The 19,187-nt window shown below is 43.6% G+C and overlaps 1 protein-coding gene across 1 annotated transcript; it reads left to right on the forward strand.

The window, feature by feature from the left end:
* The first annotated feature begins 5,144 nt into the window (after positions 1-5,144).
* On the forward strand, positions 5,145-6,741 carry LOC123171280 (patatin-like protein 1). Its single transcript, XM_044588854.1, has 3 exons — positions 5,145-5,358; positions 5,453-5,634; positions 5,726-6,741. The coding sequence occupies exons 1-3, from the start codon at positions 5,218-5,220 to the stop codon at positions 6,618-6,620; spliced, it is 1,218 nt and encodes a 405-aa protein (XP_044444789.1). The 5' UTR covers positions 5,145-5,217; the 3' UTR covers positions 6,621-6,741.
* The last annotated feature ends 12,446 nt before the right edge of the window (positions 6,742-19,187 follow it).

Raw genomic sequence — 19,187 nt, forward strand, 5'->3', positions numbered from 1 at the left:
TAGTTGGAACACTCTAGAAAACATTATTTAGGATTCATCTCTACTCACAACTACTTATAACTAGACAACTCTAGAAACAATGGGTAGGGTAAAGAAAGCAAAAGAAATACTACACTAGAGTGGAAGCATCTAGAAGTAGCCAAATAGATCTGGCATGTGTTTTTTGTTTATTCTCATCTAGTGTTCCTCATCAGTGGGAGCCTTTTTAGACAAATTTTGGCATATTTGTCACACAATTGCCCGTTTGAAAATTTCTTTGACCACTAGCTTCATCTCACTTTTGTGTTTTATGTTTTCTGTTTCAACAATCGTAGACGAGTAGATTTACATCTAATATTATTTGACCACTAGCTTCATCTCACTTTTATGTTTTATGTTTTCTGTTTCAACAATCGTAGACGAGTAGATTTACATCTTCCTATTAGACTGTACAAATGCTACTTAGCTTTGCATGTGGTTTGTTTTACTCACTCCTTACTATCGTTTACCTAGTCCCTTCTAATCTATACAACGCTGCTTTCGAGACAAACGTGGTGATCATCTTGGCCGTGCTCTTCCTCGTGCTGCTTGCTTCCTCTCAACTAGGAAGGTGTTGGGCCCCAAGTGCAAGGGTTTCTAGCAAGCATTTTCCCCCTCAAAGTGGATGACCTTAAGTTTTATCGAATTAGTAGGAGTTTGTCATGCAACCAATTATAAATATATGCACACAAAAATACAAAACTGCCTTAGCCCCCAATGAAACTAGTAAGATTGCCCTTCTTACTAGCCTTGCTATTTACAAGGATTAAACACGAGTATGTATGGAAGATTGTATTTGCAAAAAAAAGAAATAAAAGCAAATAATTGTAAAGAACATTTGATCGAGGTTAAAAGCAACGGAAGAAGAACAGATTGGGATCCATAGGTTCACTAGTGGCTTTTCTCCAAAAGAAATAGCAAGGTGTGATGAATAAATTACAGCTGCGTATCGATTAAATCGTAGTTTTTATGAGTATGAGTATATATGGCGCAATTTCCTATGAACATCACATCCAAACATCTATATACCATTATCCAACTGCATCTATAGCTAATTCTTCACCCAAGACCGTTATCCAGCATGCATTTCAAAGTATTAAGTAAAGAAATAGAGTATTGCATTAAGTACTATGACATGAAGTAGATGGTATATTGTCTTGACCCTGCGTTCAAAGGACAACTACACAATCATCTTTTTATACCTAGTGGTAACAATACAGTACAAGCCTTCTCCACTTTCTGTCACTACAGTAGATTATTTGCAAGATTAAACCCAACTAACATACATAACTCCCTCTTGGAGATCAACCATCAAACTTGGCCAAAGAAAGACAAATACACCAGAGAGCATATATGTATAAGAATTGCGCAACAAATAGACCAAATTTATCTCAAAGAATTCATGGATAGTTCTGATCGTAAAGTGAGAATTTGTCACACCACAACAAACACACCAACAGATTACATCAGATGTATTACAATCATGTAGGGAAGCTCATGTGATCTTTGTAATGAGGAGCAAGGTAGAGAAAAACATCTAGCTACCGCTATGGATCCATAGTCCAAAGGAAACTACTCATGAGCGATCATGGTGACCTTCAAGTTGATGGAGATGGCCCCAGATGATTTTCCCCACCGATCGACACCGAAAGGCCTCCAGATCGGACCACTTCAGAACAGAGAGGTGTGGCGGTGGGAAGTATAACTGAATGATATTTAGGGTTTTCGGATCGAACGAAAAATATAGACGTGGAGAGGCGGTGCATCAGAGCCACAAGGGGCCCACGCCGGTTCAGCATGCGGCCACCCCTGGCCACGTTGTGAGGTCGCGTGGTAGATGTGTGTCACCCCTAGGTGGGGCCCATGTCCTCCAGAAGCTTCTCGATGAAAACTTTTTCTGTTTTTTTGGGATTTTGGAGCTCCGTAAAATTAATTTTCCTGAAAGCCCCAAAACATGTAGGAAACAACAACTGTTTCTGGGCACTAAGTTGATACCTTAGTCCATAAAAATGTTAAAAGATGGTGCCAAAACTATACCAAAGTGATATAAACATAACATGGAACAAGAAAAAATTACAGATACTTTTGAGACATATAGCATCCCCAAGCATAATCCCTACTCGTCCTCGAGTAGGTAGATGACAACACCATATTTTTTGATTGTAAATTCTACTAACATGAATCATGATCAATTTAATGTAATTTAGGTACGATTTTAAAGAATAGCGATGCAATGCAATCGTCTATAGTTGATTAAAAGCAAGTAGAATAAAAAAGTCCAAGTAAGATACCTCTTGCTTTCATACCAAGTTCACCAATGCCTTTAGGTTTAAAGAGTAGCTAGCGTCGTATCATGAAAGCATAATATGCCAAGTCTTCCTTGTATCAAAATTTTTTTGGTCATAAACCAGCTAGAGTGTCGTTCAAGCACATCAACTACACAACCTCCTATTTCAACCAATCAACACTTATGCAATACTTGAGTGCGAGACTTGATCTTTGCACTTCAATGGAAAATGAGAATAATGATGGAGATTTATAAGAAGTCAAAAAGTGAAAGACAGTCTTGCATCAACGCGACTGATCATCAGGCAATGGGGAGTATGTCGATTTTAATACAAGGAGTACGGACTATCATGCAACATATGCACTAGAGCTATGAATATATGAAACCTCTCCAAATGAACTAGTGGAGTGTGCATCCAACATTGCTTGTTCATGAACACCCAGAGCGTTTGAGAAATCTCATCATCGGAATCCACAAGGTAAGTTCTATGATGTGAAAAATCCACAACGAATATATAAACATAAAGCATATGAAAACTCTCTATAAGAAATGCAATGGTGCTACTTTGAAGCATTTATGTATGCAAAAAGGATAGTAGTGTTGCCCCCTGTCTTTTTTCTCCCATTTTTTTTATTTGGCTAGCCTTCATGGCTCTTTTATACCTCACAAGGTAGGGGCAACACCCTATAATGATGAACAATACACTAGTTTATTCATAACTCAACTTAACCAAATAAACATGAGTCTCATGAACGCCTCTGGCAGGGTACTAGGATGTGCAATGATCTAGCGTAGGAATATATATCTCAGAATGGATATGAAAATGTCATGATAGGTAGGAATGGTGCCTCTTTTGAGGAAGATGGGTGTTTTATGTGTACGAGAACAAGAAGAAGCTCTCCCATGGGTTTTTGGTGTACCGACGAATGATGCAACAAGTCCCGATGTGAGAGTGGGCAATGCGAGACACCGAAAAGTATAGCAAATGTGGAATGGGTGAAGCACATGTAAGATCAAAAACTCGCATTAGTCATAAAGAACTCAAGTACTTATTATAAGCATCTTGTAATATACTTTGAAAAATCATATAACCAATGCAACTCTTAGGGAGAAGTGTTTGACGCAATTGAAGCCTGTTGCGCATCCCTGACCCATACTACGTGATTTTTACTTACAATGCCCACCAACTTGGACCTCCCTGCAATACCAATGGCCACACTTTTATGTAAATTAATGAAAATGAGGCATCGACTCATTGATATATATGTCATTTCTTCATCTTTTTTTACCGGCACATTCATCTATTACTCTCATTTTATCTCAAAACTATCGCAAAGAATCCTATCTTCAAATTAGAGACTCTGGATTAATTCGTGAAATTTTAATTATACCACCAAAGCATACATATCATTTTAATCACCAACATATTAACCTTGGTGTACAGCTCCCGAGAGGACATCGACGTATGCGCCATATGCCTCGACGAGTTCGTGTACGACGAGAAGGTGCGCGTGTTGCCGCGGTGCGGATATTGCTTCCACGTCTGCTGCATGGATGCCTGGCTGATGTCCCACGACTCCCGTCCCACATGTCAGCGACCGGTCATCGGGAAGGGCGGAAGCCAGTGTCCCGCGGAGACGGACACAATCGTCACCATGGCCATTCTGTGAGTCCATGTGCAACGAAGCATGCCATTGCTGACTATCTACCCTACTGTATCCTCTATTCATGTGTGTCTGTTAACTTAATCAGGCCAAATCAGGTCGAATGTGTGCAACCAAACACCATGTAATCTATGAACCAAGCCCAATGCATGCAACCAAATGTTAAGGGAAAATTGCTTCTCTAATGCAGGCATCCCATATGGAGGCTACTAAACTATGTGCACAACATGATTTTTTTGTTTGCATTGCCTCAACTTGTCCCAGTTAAGTCAGAGATGCAAGGATGCAAAAAACATGCAGAGCACCAAACACATCCTTATAGATTGAGGCCTTCAACATAGAATTTCACTTTCATCTAGATTGAGACCAGGGTACCATTGTTCCATGCAACGTCGCCACCGCCATCTGAATGGGCACCACCTCGAAACCAAGACCTAACCAAAACATGCAAAACTAGGGCCCCCCACCTCCCGCTACCGAAACAGCAAACAAAGGGAAGGAACCATTGGCCTTGTCGGCGGGACGAGGTGGAGGTCTATATAGAGGAGGGATCTGGGAGGTAATTGGGTGAAATGTGTAACTTCTGAAGAAAATCAGAACTACCGAGGATTGTTTTTTAGAACATAGTACAAACGCATACGCTCATATATACGTGCTTACACTTATCCCCATGGACTCACACACATCCTACCCATATGAGCACATTCGAGAGACCGAGCAGACATATTATCTTGAGACTGACGAAGGCACCATAGACACCTCGTAATTGATGAAAACATTTCCTTCCATTAAACACGGATCATCAAAAATCCTGAAATAAATCCAGGATAATACGAGCATTAGAACTTGAACACTGGTGGACTGGGAATACCACTGTCCTTCTAACCATCCAAGCACATGTTAATTCGCACTGCCAATGATCGTGGTGCACTTCGTTGCATCAACAAATCAGTGATAAATAGACTGAAAAATAAAAACAACTCAGTGATGAATGATACGAAAATCTGGCTCCTCGCTGTCGACCGGTGGGGAGAGTAGGTCCAGCCCATCAAACGTGACACGCGCGCACCAAAAAATAAGCGTGAAGTAACAAGATTCCATCTTAGCCACTGACACCAAATTTGGATTTAAGGAGCCGGTAGAGGCTCCAGATCGGAAAGCGCAAAGACAAAAGAGCTCTTGTTTCAAAATTTAGGCCACAGTAGCTAGAGCAGGGCAGGGCAGGGCACACCCCGTGCGAAGCTAAGCATGTGCAGCCAGGCTGACACGACGATGCCGTGCCCGCCGCCGTCGCAGGGGCGGCTCATCACCGTGCTGAGCATCGACGGCGGCGGCATCCGCGGCCTCATCCCCTCCACCATCCTCGCCTGTCTTGAGTCCAAGCTCCAGGTTCGTCCATCCGTCTGCAGCTCCACTGTCTAGCTGCATCATCTTCGTCATCCTAGATCGATTGATTGATTGTGACATGCGCTGTGCCTGACAGGAGCTGGATGGGCCGGACGCGCGCATCGCGGCCTACTTCGACGTGATCGCCGGGACGAGCACGGGCGCGCTGGTCACGTCGATGCTGGCGGCGCCCGGCGAGAACAAGCGGCCTCTCTTCGCCGCCAAGGACATCAACCAGTTCTACCTCGACAACGGGCCCAAGATCTTCCCGCAGAGGAGGTACGCACGCACCTCTCCTCCCGGTGGACTACGCACCAAAATTTGGCCGGCGGCGACGTTGATGCCGGCGTTGCTTCGGCGTCGCGTGCAGGTGGGGGTTCCTGACCCCGGTGGCGAACCTGCTCGGCGCGGTGATGGGTCCCAAGTACGACGGCAAGTTCCTGCACGACAAGATCAAGAACCTCACCAATGACGTGACCGTCGCCGACACCGTCACCAACATCGTCGTGCCGACGTTCGACATCAAGTACCTGCAGCCGGTCATCTTCAACACGTACGAGGCCAAGGTGGACCCGCTCAAGAACGCGCACCTCTCCGACATCTGCATCAGCACGTCGGCGGCGCCCACCTACTTCCCGGCGCACCACTTCACGACCCACGACCCCCTGGGCAAGCTGCCAGACCGTGAGTACCACCTCGTCGACGGCGGCGTGGCCGCCAACAACCCCACCATGGTCGCCATGTCCATGATCACCCAGGAAGTGATGCGCCGGAACCCGGACTTCACGCACGGCAAGCCGGCCGAGTACAGCAACTACCTCATCATCTCCATCGGCACCGGGACGGCCAAGCAGGCTGAGAAGTACACCGCGCCCGACTGCGCCAAGTGGGGCGTCCTCCGCTGGCTCAAAGACGGCCGCTTCACCCCGCTCCTCGACATCTTCTCCCATGCAAGCGCCGACATGGTCGACATCCACGCCGCCGTGCTGTTCCAGTCACTACGTGTCGAGAAGAACTACCTACGCATCCAGGACGACTCACTCACGGGGCACACGTCCTCGGTGGATATCTCCACTAAGGAGAACATGCAGGCGCTCATTGAGATCGGCAACAAGCTGCTCAAGATGAGCGTGGCCCGGGTGAACATCGACACGGGGATGTACGAGCCCGTCGATGGCGAGGGCACCAACGAGGAAGCGCTCGCTCGCTTCGCCAAGAAGCTCTCTGACGAGCGCAAGCTACGCCAAACCAACCTCAACTCCTAATAGAGAAGAGGAAGATTCGAGAGAGAGCACACAATATATATTGTAAATTTGTAATGCAATGCTATGTAATGTGGGCGAGTAATTATTTTTTGAAATGAAAGGTTTTATCAATTCTTGGTTATGCATATGAGTATCTATGTTTTTTCGAAACGGAGGCATAAGATTTGTCTCATCTATTAAATAAGGAGAGAATAGAGCTTAGAGTTTTACAACACGCCCACAAGTACGGCATGGCAATTACTCGCCCACGAAAATATCCCCTAATTTCTTTGCGCCCGCGGTCACCCAAGCTTGGCCTCGTCGACGATGGCGGCGAGTAGGATGGTCAGTGGCACACTCTTATGACAAAACACCCGTGCGTTTCTTTCATTTCAAATCATCCACGAGAAAAGCATGATGAGAGAGGCCAAAAATGAACGGTGCAATATCCTTGGGTTTACGACCAAGAAGCCACGGGAAGCCCCAAAAAGGCGTTTTGGCGCCATCTCCCACCGTGATAGTCGTAGAGGCATAGAAAAACTCATAGTCCTCCGCGGCCCAGGGGCTTCCCAGTCCAACCCATTATTTGCGGGGATCGTTCCATTCGAACCACAACCACTGAAGCTGCAAAGCACGCACGAATTTGTCGGTGTTGAGTACTCGAAGGCCTCCATACTATTTTGGTCTACAAACCACCTCCCAGTTGACCTTGCATTTGGCACCCGTGGTCTTGTCCGGACTGGACCAAAGGAAGACTCTCTCAATCTTGTTCAGGCTATTGACAGAGCCTTGAGGCACGATGAGGGGCGTGATGGAGAACACCGCTTGGGAGGAGATGGCCAACCTAACAAGGGTCATACGACCAATTGTAGTGATGTTTTGGCCCTCCCAGGTAACCAGTTTTCCAGCTGCCTTATCCTCAAGGTATTGGAAATCCACCTTCTTTAATTGCCAAACTGAGTATCTATGTCAAAGAACCATGAAAGAGTTGTCTTCCGGTCTCTGCATTCAAGACTACCACAAGCAAACACACATGAGAATACAAACATAATTGGTATAAATTAACCCGTGAGAGATAAAAAGAAAACTCTCTTCCAATGACATTGGATGGCTCATTATGCCAATATAGTGTAACCGAGTGCTGAAGCCATCTGATGTAATTCAATTGTGAAATCCTGGTTGCCGTAATACGGATATGAAATAGATGGTGTGTTTGATATGCAATGTCAAATTTGATTACTAAATGGATTATCAATAATAGGCCAATTAGCCTGATTAGTGGGGTTTTCTATTGCTGGTTTCTCAGACAACACCGTGGGCGATGAAGTAAAAAAAACCCACACAGTTTCTAGAAAGTAGGCATGTTGGATCAATGAACAATTACGCACGACTTCCGCTCAACAAATGTTTGCGTTAGGTCACCTTGCACAAACATTTCCATATAAAAAATCGTGTGTGATATACATACGAACGGGAACATTTTTCTGCGATTCACCTTGTGAGATGTACATATGAACGGAAATGATTGGGCCTATATAATTGTCTCCGATGGCTCGCCCGATTGCACACGGGCTCTTTTTGCCCCGCGTGTGTGACCGGATGACCTATCGCCGATGGTTTCTGGGTCGTGTGGGAAGGAACCCCTCTATCACACACAGGCAATGCGACGGTTTAAAACTCCGCTGCGGAAACGGGGGTAAAAACCATTTGTATAGCACGTCTCTGCACTAGTGATACAAGAACACAAATATGATTTTTCTAACCCATGATGGTTTGCTGTTGCATGTAGATGTAGTTCAAATTTGAATTATGACCATTATATGGCCAGATACTCACTTAATGTCTTAAAAAGGTCAAATGATACCTGCAAATTTTCAAAATTTAACAAGACAATTGTATTAGTGCATGTTAATGGAACCAAAAAAAATTGTACAATTAAAACACCATCCGTTTCCACTCTACCCCAAATTAGTCTTTCAAAACTAATACAAAAAATTAACTACATCACACATAGTTGGTTATAGGAACCGTTTGCGATGAAAATTCGTGGGTCTATTTATGTCTTCCTTCATAAGCTTCGCCGACTTCATCTGCCCAAGTCTCGTTCACCCCCGAATCCCAATCCTCGATCCCCATTCCATCCCCTTCTTGCAAAGAATGACGCCGTGGAGACTCTTCGTGAGGGCCCGTACGGTCGCCGCGTTCGCCCCGAGCGGCTCCACCTCTGCCGAGAGCGTGGACGCATCCGCTGAGAGGGCGTCTGCGGCAGCCAATAGGGCAACTGCAGTAGCCGATACGGCTGCAGCGGCTGCAAACGCTGAGGGCGCTCGAGCAGCTGTCCGTGCCGCGGAGGCCCCCCTGGCCCGGGTCGAGGCCATCCACGCCCAGATTATGGACACCCATGCACAGATATTCTAGGCCTCCTAGGAATCTAGCATGCATCCCATGTCCGAAGAGGCGTCGGAGATGCCTGCCGCCGATGCGGCGACAGAGGCCATGGAGCCCCTTCCTCATGAGATCACCGAGCTGGAGTTGGAGATGGAGGAGGCGGCGGAGAGCACGAGCGTGGGGAGGAGGAGTTGCACATGGCTAAGGAGGAGGTAGAGAAGCTCATGTCAATCGAGGAATCAGTGGTGGAGTACCAAGGCGAGCTCTGGCGGCACCACTACTACGAGTACTGCAACGTTGAGGGTGACACCAAGGACGAGGACGACGCCACGGCCGTGTTCAGCCTGGGGGACGCAGAGTCCACCAATGGTGGAATGTCGCCAGGGCAAGTCGTCGACATCTCATCTTACACCGGCAAGGCATAGGGCGATGCGGCGATGACTTTGTTTAAAATTACTTAGCCTTTGTTTAGAACGCTGGTCTTTTGTTAGAGTAATGTTTAGGTCAACTGGCTCTATTTAATTACGAAAATTGCTACATTAACTAAGTGTGCTCTATGTGCTGTAGGCCTCTTTTGTGTACCCAAATTAGCAAGTGATGTCAAATTATGCAATGACGTGGATGAGTACTGTACCCAGGGAAATTTGGACCAAAATTTGAATGCTCAAACTCATCGCATGCGCATAAAATATAAGAATCGTTTGTGATGGTATGTTATCGCACACATTTTTTTGAAGTGAATCGTGCTTGATGGCACTTTCCGCGCCAAGTTTCCCCCACATATTGAAAAACTTCATGTGCCGCCGACTACTTTTCTCACCGACGATGAGCCACATTTCCCATGTTTCCTCCTCCCTTCCTAAGCTATAGCTGCTTCCCCTCTTGCTTGGTCGATCTCGTCGTCTAGCATCCGACCGCCGTGGAGGCCATGGTCTTCTTGAATGACCTCTCCAGCGGTCGCTCCTCCAATGATGACTCCATCACGAGCCGGGTATGCCTCTCTCCTCTCTCTCTCGCTCCCCTAGGCTTAGGGTAATGATTTGGAATTGAGGATTTTTAACCCGGCGGTTGATTTGAGTCATTTCTTCCTCTTGTAGCTCCCTAGGACCATCACTTGCAAGTAATGGAGAGGGGTAGCTGAAGATCTGCCTACTTGTTGTCAGCATCAATCTCCATGCGTGAAGTTAGTGGCTTTTCAATCTATGGACAGTGGGAGGAAATTTCTGGCATGTGTAGAGAAGGTTATCCCCACTTTTGTTATTAGAAAACATTTGTTAGATGTGATTCAGACACTTTCATTATGCTATGTTATTCTGGATGTGATTAAGACACTGTCACAGTTCTACCTAGTATCTAAAAATGTTGTCATATGATAACCCACAAGTATAGGGGATCGCAACAGTTTTCGAGGGTAGAGTATTCAACCCAAATTTATTGATTCGACACAAGGGGAGCCAAAGAATATTCTCAAGTATTAGCAGTTGAGTTGTCAATTCAACCACACCTGGATAACTTAATATCTGCAGCAAAGTATTTAGTAGCAAAGTAGTATGGTAGTAACGGTAACGGTAGCAAAAGTAATATTTTTGGGTTTTTTAGTAATGGTAACAGTTGCAACGGAAAACTAAATAAGCGGAGAACAATATGTGAAAAGCTCGTAGGCATTGGATCGGTGATGGAGAATTATGCCGGATGCGGTTCATCATGTAACAGTCATAACATAGGGTGACATAGAACTAGCTCCAATTCATCAATGTAATGTAGGCATGTATTCCGAATATAGTCATACGTGCTTATGGAAAAGAACTTGCATGACATCTTTTGTCCTACCCTCCCGTGGCAGCGGGGTCCTATTGGAAACTAAGGGATATTAAGGCCTCCTTTTAATAGAGTACCGGACCAAAGCATTAACACATAGTGAATACATGAACTCCTCAAACTACGGTCATCACCGGGAGTGGTCCCGATTATTGTCACTTTGGGGTTGCCGGATCATAACACATAGTAGGTGACTATAGACTTGCAAGATAGGATCAAGAACTCACATATATTCATGAAAACATAATAGGTTCAGATCTGAAATCATGGCACTCGGGCCCTAGTGACAAGCATTAAGCATAGCAAAGTCATAGCAACATCAATCTCAGAACATAGTGGATACTAGGGATCAAACCCTAACAAATCTAACTCGATTACATGATAAATCTCATCCAACCCATCACCGTCCAGCAAGCCTACGATGGAATTACTCACGCACGGCGGTGAGCATCATGAAATTGGTGATGGAGGATGGTTGATGATGACGATGGCGACGGATTCCCCTCTCCGGAGCCCCGAACGGACTCCAGATCAGCCCTCCCGAGAGAGTTTAGGGCTTGGCGGCGGCTACGTATCGTAAAACGCGATGAATCTTTCTCTCTGGTTTTTTATCCCCGAACACAAATATATGGAGTTGGAGTTGACGTGGGTGGAGCTCCAGGGGGCCCACGAGGCAAGGGGGCACGCCCTAGGGGCGCAGGCGTGCCTCCCACCCTCGTGGACAGGGTGTGGGCCCCCTGGCTTTGATTCTTTCACCAATATTTTTTATTATTTCTAGAAATAATCTCCGTGAAGTTTCAGGTCATTCCGAGAACTTTTGTTTCTACATAAAGATAACACCATGGCAATTCTGCTGAAAACAGCGTCAGTCCGGGTTAGTTCCATTCAAATCATGCAAGTTAGAGTCCAAAACAAGGGCAAAAGTGTTTGGAAAAGTAGATACGACGGAGACGTATCAACTCCCCCAAGCTTAAACCTTTGCTTGTCCTCAAGCAATTCAGTTGATATACTGAAAGTGATAAAGAAAAACTTTTACAAACTCTGTTTGCTCTTGTTGTTGTAAATATGTAAAGCCAGTATTCAAGTTTTCAGCAAAGATTATGACTAACCATATTCACAATAACACTTAGGTCTCATGTTTACTCATGTCAATGGCATAATCAACTAGCGAGCAATAATAATGAATGTCGGATGACAACACTTTTGCAACACAATCATGATATGATATAACAAGATGGTATCTCGCTAGCCCTTTCTGAGACCGCAAAACATAAATGCAGAGCACCTTTAAAGATCAAGGACTGACTAAACATTGTAATTCATGGTAAAATAGATCCATTCATAGTCATACCCAATATAAATTAATAGTAATGGATGCAAATGACAGCGGTGCTCTCCAGCTGGTGCTTTTTAATAAGAGGGTGTTGACTCAACATAAAAGTAAATAGATAGGCCCTTCGCAGAGGGAAGCAGGGATTTTGTAGAGGTGCCAGAGCTCGATCTTGAAATAGAGATAAATAATATTTTGAGCGGCATACTTTCATTGTCAACATAACAGCCGAGAGATGGCGATATCTTCCATGCTACACACATTATAGGCGGTTCCCAAACAGAATGGTAAAGTTTATACTCCCCCTCCACCAACAAGCATCAATCCATGGCTTGCTCGAAACAACGAGTGCCTCCAACTAACAAGAGTCCCGGGGGAGTTTTGTTTGCAATTATTTTGATTTGATTTGCATTAAGCATGGGACTGGGCATCCCGGTGACCAGCCATTTTCTTGTGAGTGAGGAGCGGAGTCCACTCCTCTTGAGAATAACCCGCCTAACATGGAAGATATGGACAGCCCTAGTTGACACATGAGCTATTCGAGCATACAAAACATAATTTCATTTGAAGGTTTAGAGTTTGGCACATATAAATTTACTTGGAACGGCAGGTAGATACCGCATATAGGAAGGTATGGTGGACTCATATGGAATAACTTTGGGGTTTAAGGGATTGGATGCACAAGCAGTATTCCCGCTTAGTACAAATGAAGGCTAGCAAAAGACTGGGAAGCGACCAACTAGAGAGAGACAACAGTCATGAACATGCATTAAAATTAATAAACATTGAGTGCAAGCATGTAGGATATAATCCACCATGAACATAAATATCATGAAGGCTATGTTGATTTGTTTCAACTACATGCGTGAACATGTGCCAAGTCAAGTCACTCGAATCATTCAAAGGAGGATACCACCCTATCATACCACATCACAACCATTTTAATAGCATGTTGGCACGCAAGGTAAACAATTATAAACTCCTAGCTAATTAAGCATGGGATAAGCAACTATAATCTCTAATTGTTATTGCAAACATGTTTATTCATAATAAGCTGAATCAGGAACGATGAACTAATCATATTTACAAAAACAAGAGAGGTCGAGTTCATACCAGCTTCCCTCATCTCAATCAGTCCATCATATATCGTCATTATTGCCTTTCACTTGCACGACTGAACGATGTGAATAATAATAATAGTGCATGTGCATTGGACTAAGCTGGAATCTGCGAGCATTCAATAAACAGGAGGAGACAAGGCAATATGGGCTCTTGTTAAATCAACAATAATGCATATAAGAGCCACTTCAACAATTTTATTATGGTCTTCTCCTATCGACCCCCAAAGGAAAGAAAAGAAATAAAACTATTTACACGGGAAAGCTCCCAACAAGCAAAAGAAGAACATGAATCTTTTTGGGTTTTCTTTTTAATTACTATGACAACAAGGAAAGTAAACTAGCTAAAAGCTACTACTAAATTTTTTTCCGTTTTTTTTCTTAAGGTTTTTCAAACACACAAGAAGAAAGCATAAAAAAGGAAAATAAACTAGCATGGATAATACAATGAAAAAGTATGAGCACCGACAACTGGAATGAGTGTGTGAACATGAATGTAATGTCGGTGAGAAATACGTACTCCCCCAAGTTTAGGCTTTTGGCCTAAGTTGGTCTATGGCCACGGCTGGCCTGGCGGATATCCAAAGTTGTAGTTGGGGTCGTACTGAGATGAAGCCTCGGGTTGCCACTGGCTGGCCATCTCCTCCGGATTCCATTGGCGTGAAGGAACAAATTGTGGTTCCGGATCTGGCTCTGTAGCTGAGGTGGGGTTCCGGTAGGCATGAATGGCCTCCAGCGGAACAAGATACTGGCCTGCAGATAAGTCAAACAAGGAAGGAGCAGGCAAAGTAATAGTCTCAGGGTGATTTTTATCGAATAACAGTCTATAGTTAAGCTCCTTTTTCTTGTTAAAATCATGTGCTACCATACTCTTATAATCTAGATAAACAGGAGGCAGCAATTTTTCTTCTTTCTCATAATGCATAATAGGTAAGTTATAGTATGCAGCGAGGCGCGAGGCGAAGATGCCTCCCAAGATGGGGCCCTTAGTACGGTTAAGGTTTAACCGCTTTGCAACAATAGCGCCCATACTAAATGTGTCATCACGAAATAAGGCATGGCACAAAATAACAATATCAGGGGCACTCAGGTTTCCACAGTTTCCGCGACCAATTAAGCATCTACTAGCAAATATAGCAAAGTAACGTAGAACAGGAAAGTGTATGCTAGTGATTCGTGCATCGGAAACCTTCCTCGTTTCCCCCACAGCAATGGTATCAATAAATCCATCCACATCGTCACGATGTGCTTCCTCTATGATGCCCGAAAAGGGCAACTTGCAAACCTCACAAAATCACGAAGGGTCATCTCCTTATACTCATCATATAAATAAAATTCCACCGTAGGTGGTGACCTCCTAGAATGGACATGAAAATTTTACACAAAGATATTAGTGAGTAAGAGATACTGTTCGCGTTGGTCGCGGAGGAAGTCGGTGAGGCCTGCATTCTCAGCCAACTCATAAAAATCATCATAAATCTCGGCTGCTCTCAAGAAATCATCACAAGGCCATTCACAGGGCCGAACCTCCGTGGTGCGAGGCAGATTATATTTGGGCCTCTCTTCTTCTTCACTTTGCTTATCCTTCGAGCTTCGGCTCGAAGAGCCCCTCAAAAATCTCTTCATCATTTTCTAAAAATTTCTGAAATTTTTAGTAACTTCAAATAAAAGTGAACCAAACTCAACAAAATTGATAGCAACTACTCCCACAAGTGCCTAGAGACTATATCATGCATTAGAACTACTTGTAACCATATAAATTTGACATGCAAGCTCAAGAACATGGTCACCTAGGCAGCAAAAAATTGCAATGAATAAAGCACTAGAACAAAAACTAATTGGACCATTGGAGGAGTCACATACCGAAGAATAATCCCCCAAAGCAGTTTTGTGAGAGGTGCTTTGAGCAAGGAGATCGAAAATCGCAGCAAAATGAGCTAGAACTCGTGCTTGAGCTAGTTGGTGATTTTTTTTGGGAGGAAGAAGGAGTGTGTGGGTGCAGGAATAAGTGGAGGGGAGCCACCATGGGCCCACGAGGCAGGGGGCGTGCCCTGCACCCTCGTGGCCAGGTGCTTGCTCCCCCTGCCGTGTTCTCAGTGCCAGATATTCTCAAATATTCCAGAAAAAATCATGTTTCAATTTCGGGGCATTTGGAGAACTTTTATTTTCGGGGTATTTTTTTTATTGCACGGATAATTCAGAAAATTGACAGAAAATACTATTTTACTTTATTTAATCTAAATAACAGAAAATAAAAGGAGGGTACAGAAGGTTGTGCTTTCTAACTTCATCCATCTCATGCTCATCAAAAGGAATCCACTAACAAGGTTGATCAAGTCTTGTTAACAAACTCATTCCGAATAACATGGAACCAGAGAAATTTAGAATAACACTATGTTACCTCAACGGGGATATGGACATCCCCAATAATAAGAATATTATATCTCTTTGTGACAGTAGGAAGAGGAAATTCAAAGCCTCCAAAAATAATCGATGGAATCTTTCCAATAGAATTTATACTATGAACTTGAGGTTGTTTCCTCGGAAAGTGTACCGTATGCTCATTACCATTAACATGAAAAGTGACATTGCCTTTATTGCAATCAATAACAACCCCTACAGTATTCAAAAAAGGTCTTCCAAGAATAATAGGCATACTATCGTCCTCGGGAATATTAAGAATAACAAAGTCTTTTAAAATAGTAACATTTGCAACCACGACAGGCACATCCTCACAAATACCGACAGGTATAGCAGTTGATTTATCGACCATTTGCAAAGATATTTCAGTAGGTGTCAACTTATTCAAATCAAGTCTACGATATAGAGAGAGAGGCATAACACTAACACCGGCTCCAAGATCACATAAAGCAGTTCTAACTAATTTCTTTTAATGGAGGATGGTATAGTGGGTACTCCTGGATCTCCTAACTTCTTTGGTATTCCACCCTTAAAAGTATAATTAGCAAGCATGGTGGAAATTTCAGCTTCCGGTATCTTTCTTTTATTTGTAGCAATATCTTTCATAAACTTAGCATAAGGATTCATTTTGAGCATATCAGTCAAACGCATACGCAAAAAGATAGGTCTAATCATTTCAGCAAAGCGCTCAAAATCCTCATCATCCTTTTTCTTAGATGGTTTGGGAGGAAAAGGCATGGGTTTATGAACCCATGGTTCTCTTTCTTTACCATGCTTCCTAGCAACAAAGTCTCTCTTATCATAGCATTGATTCTTTGATTGTGGGTTATCAAGATCAACAGCAGGTTCAGTTTCTACATCATTGTTATTGCTAGGTTGAGCATCAACATGAACATCACCATTAACATCATCACTAGGTTCATGTTCATTACCAGATTGTGTTTCAGCATCAGAAATAGAAATATCATTTGGATTCTCGGGTGTGTCAACAACAGGTTCATTAGAAGCATGCAAAGTCCTATCATTTTTCTTTTTCTTCTTTAGAAGGACTAGGTGCATCTACATTAGTTCGTTGAGAATCCTGCTCAATTCTCTTAGGGTGGCCCTCAGGATACAAAGGTTCCTGAGTCACTTTACCCCCTCTAGTTGTAACTCTAACAGCAAAGTCATTATTCTTACTATTTAATTCATTGAGCAAATCATTCTGAGCTTTAAGTACTTGCTCTACTTGAGTGGTAACCATAGAAGCATGTTTACTAATAAGTTTAAGTTCACCTTTAACTCTAGACATATAATCACTCAAGTGTTCAATCATATAGGCATTATGTTTCAATTGTCTACCAACATAAGCATTGAAGTTTTCTTGTTTGACAATAAAATTATCAAACTCATCTAAGCATTGGCTAGCAGACTTAGTAGGAGGGATTTCAAATTTATCATATCTATAGAGAGTATTTACCTTTACTACCTGTGTCGGGTTATCAAGACCATGTGTTCCTTACCTCCCCTCGTAGTTGAGGGATAAATTTTAGTTTTCGCGTCTTTCAAGTTCTTCATAGTGACCAGCAGATATAAATCCCAAGTGACTCAAAGAATAGAGCTATGCTCCCCGGCAACGGCGCCAGAAAATAGTCTTGATAACCCACAAGTATAGGGGATCGCAACAGTTTTCGAGGGTAGAGTATTCAACCCAAATTTATTGATTCGACACAAGGGGAGCCAAAGAATATTCCCAAGTATTAGCAGTTGAGTTGTCAATTCAACCACACCTGGATAACTTAATATCTACAACAATGTATTTAGTAGCAAAGTAGTATGGTAGTAACGGTAACGGTAGCAAAAGTAATATTTTTGGGTTTTGTAGTAATGGTAACAGTAGCAACGGAAAAGTAAATAAGCGGAGAACAATATGTGAAAAGCTCGTAGGCATTGGATCGGTGATGGAGAATTATGCCGGATGCGGTTTATCATGTAACAGTCATAACATAGGGTGACATAGAACTAGCTCCAATTCATCAATGTAATGTAGGCATGTATTTCGAATATAGTTATACGTGCTTATGGAAAAGAACTTGCATGACATCTTTTGTCCTACCCTCCCGTGGCAGCGGGGTCCTATTGGAAACTAAGGGATATTAAGGCCTCCTTTTAATAGAGTACCGGACCAAAGCATTAACACATAGTGAATACATGAACTCCTCAAACTACGGTCATCACCGAGAGTGGTCCCGATTATTGTCACTTCGGGGTTGCCGGATCATAACACATAGTAGGTGACTATAGACTTGCAAGATAGGATCAAGAACTCACATATATTCATGAAAACATAATAGGTTCAGATCTGAAATCATGGCACTCGGGCCCTAGTGACAAGCATTAAGCATAGCAAAGTCATAGCAACATCAATCTCAGAACATAGTGGATACTAGGGATCAAACCCTAACAAATCTAACTCGATTACATGATAAATCTCATCCAAACCATCACCGTCCAGCAAGCCTGCGATGGAATTACTCACGCACGGCGGTGAGCATCATGAAATTGGTGATGGAGGATGGTTGATGATGACGATGGCGACGGATTCCCCTCTCCGGAGCCCCGAACGGACTCCAGATCAGCCCTCCCGAGAGAGTTTAGGGCTTGGCGGCGGCTCCGTATCGTAAAACACGATGAATCTTTCTCTCTGATTTTTTCTCCCCGAACACGAATATATGGAGTTGGAGTTGAGGTTGGTGGAGCTCCAGGGGGCCCACGAGGCAGGGGGCGTGCCCTGGGGGGGGGGGGGCAGGCGCGCCTCCCACCCTCGTGGACAGGGTGTGGGCCCCTTGGCCTTGATTCTTTCACCAATATTTTTTATTTTTCCAAAAATAATTTCCGTGAAGCTTCAGGTCATTCCGAGAACTTTTGTTTCTGCACAAAGATAACACCATGGCGATTCTGCTGAAAACAGCGTCAGTCCGGGTTAGTTCCATTCAAATCATGCAAGTTAGAGTCCAAAACAAGGGCAGAAGTGTTTGTAAATGTAGATACGACGGAGACGTATCATCATATTATCAGCGGTGCCCTGAGAAAATTATTTGGCACCACTTCAGCAGTGTGTGTTTGCCACATTTGAAAAACGTAGGACCCATGCATGAATAAAGTAGTTTGTGTAGTTAACTTTGCTCCACACATCCAAGCAGCCAAGCAGTAAAATACTAATACTTTATGGCAGGAAGGAACTGGGCATCGGAGCAACTAGGTGCTCCGGTTCCCTGAATTTTTTTGCTGGCATCGGCTCGGCTGTGCAGAGCACCGGTGCCAAATGTAGCAAAAGTTAATTTGGCACCATTTTTGGCCTACATAGTGGAGGGTCATAGTGCTATTAGTTCTATCTTACAAAATTTGTGCATGTACATACCTGTTAGTATTAAATTTATGTCATTCAAACACTGTCGCTGTGTTGTTGGAGTTATATCTAGCTTCCTCATCAAATGGTCAAATTTTTATTATAGCTGACTAATAACTTGTAGC

The sequence above is a fragment of the Triticum aestivum genome, chromosome 1D (assembly GCF_018294505.1).
Source record: "Triticum aestivum cultivar Chinese Spring chromosome 1D, IWGSC CS RefSeq v2.1, whole genome shotgun sequence".
NCBI classification, from domain to species: Eukaryota; Viridiplantae; Streptophyta; class Magnoliopsida; order Poales; family Poaceae; genus Triticum; species Triticum aestivum.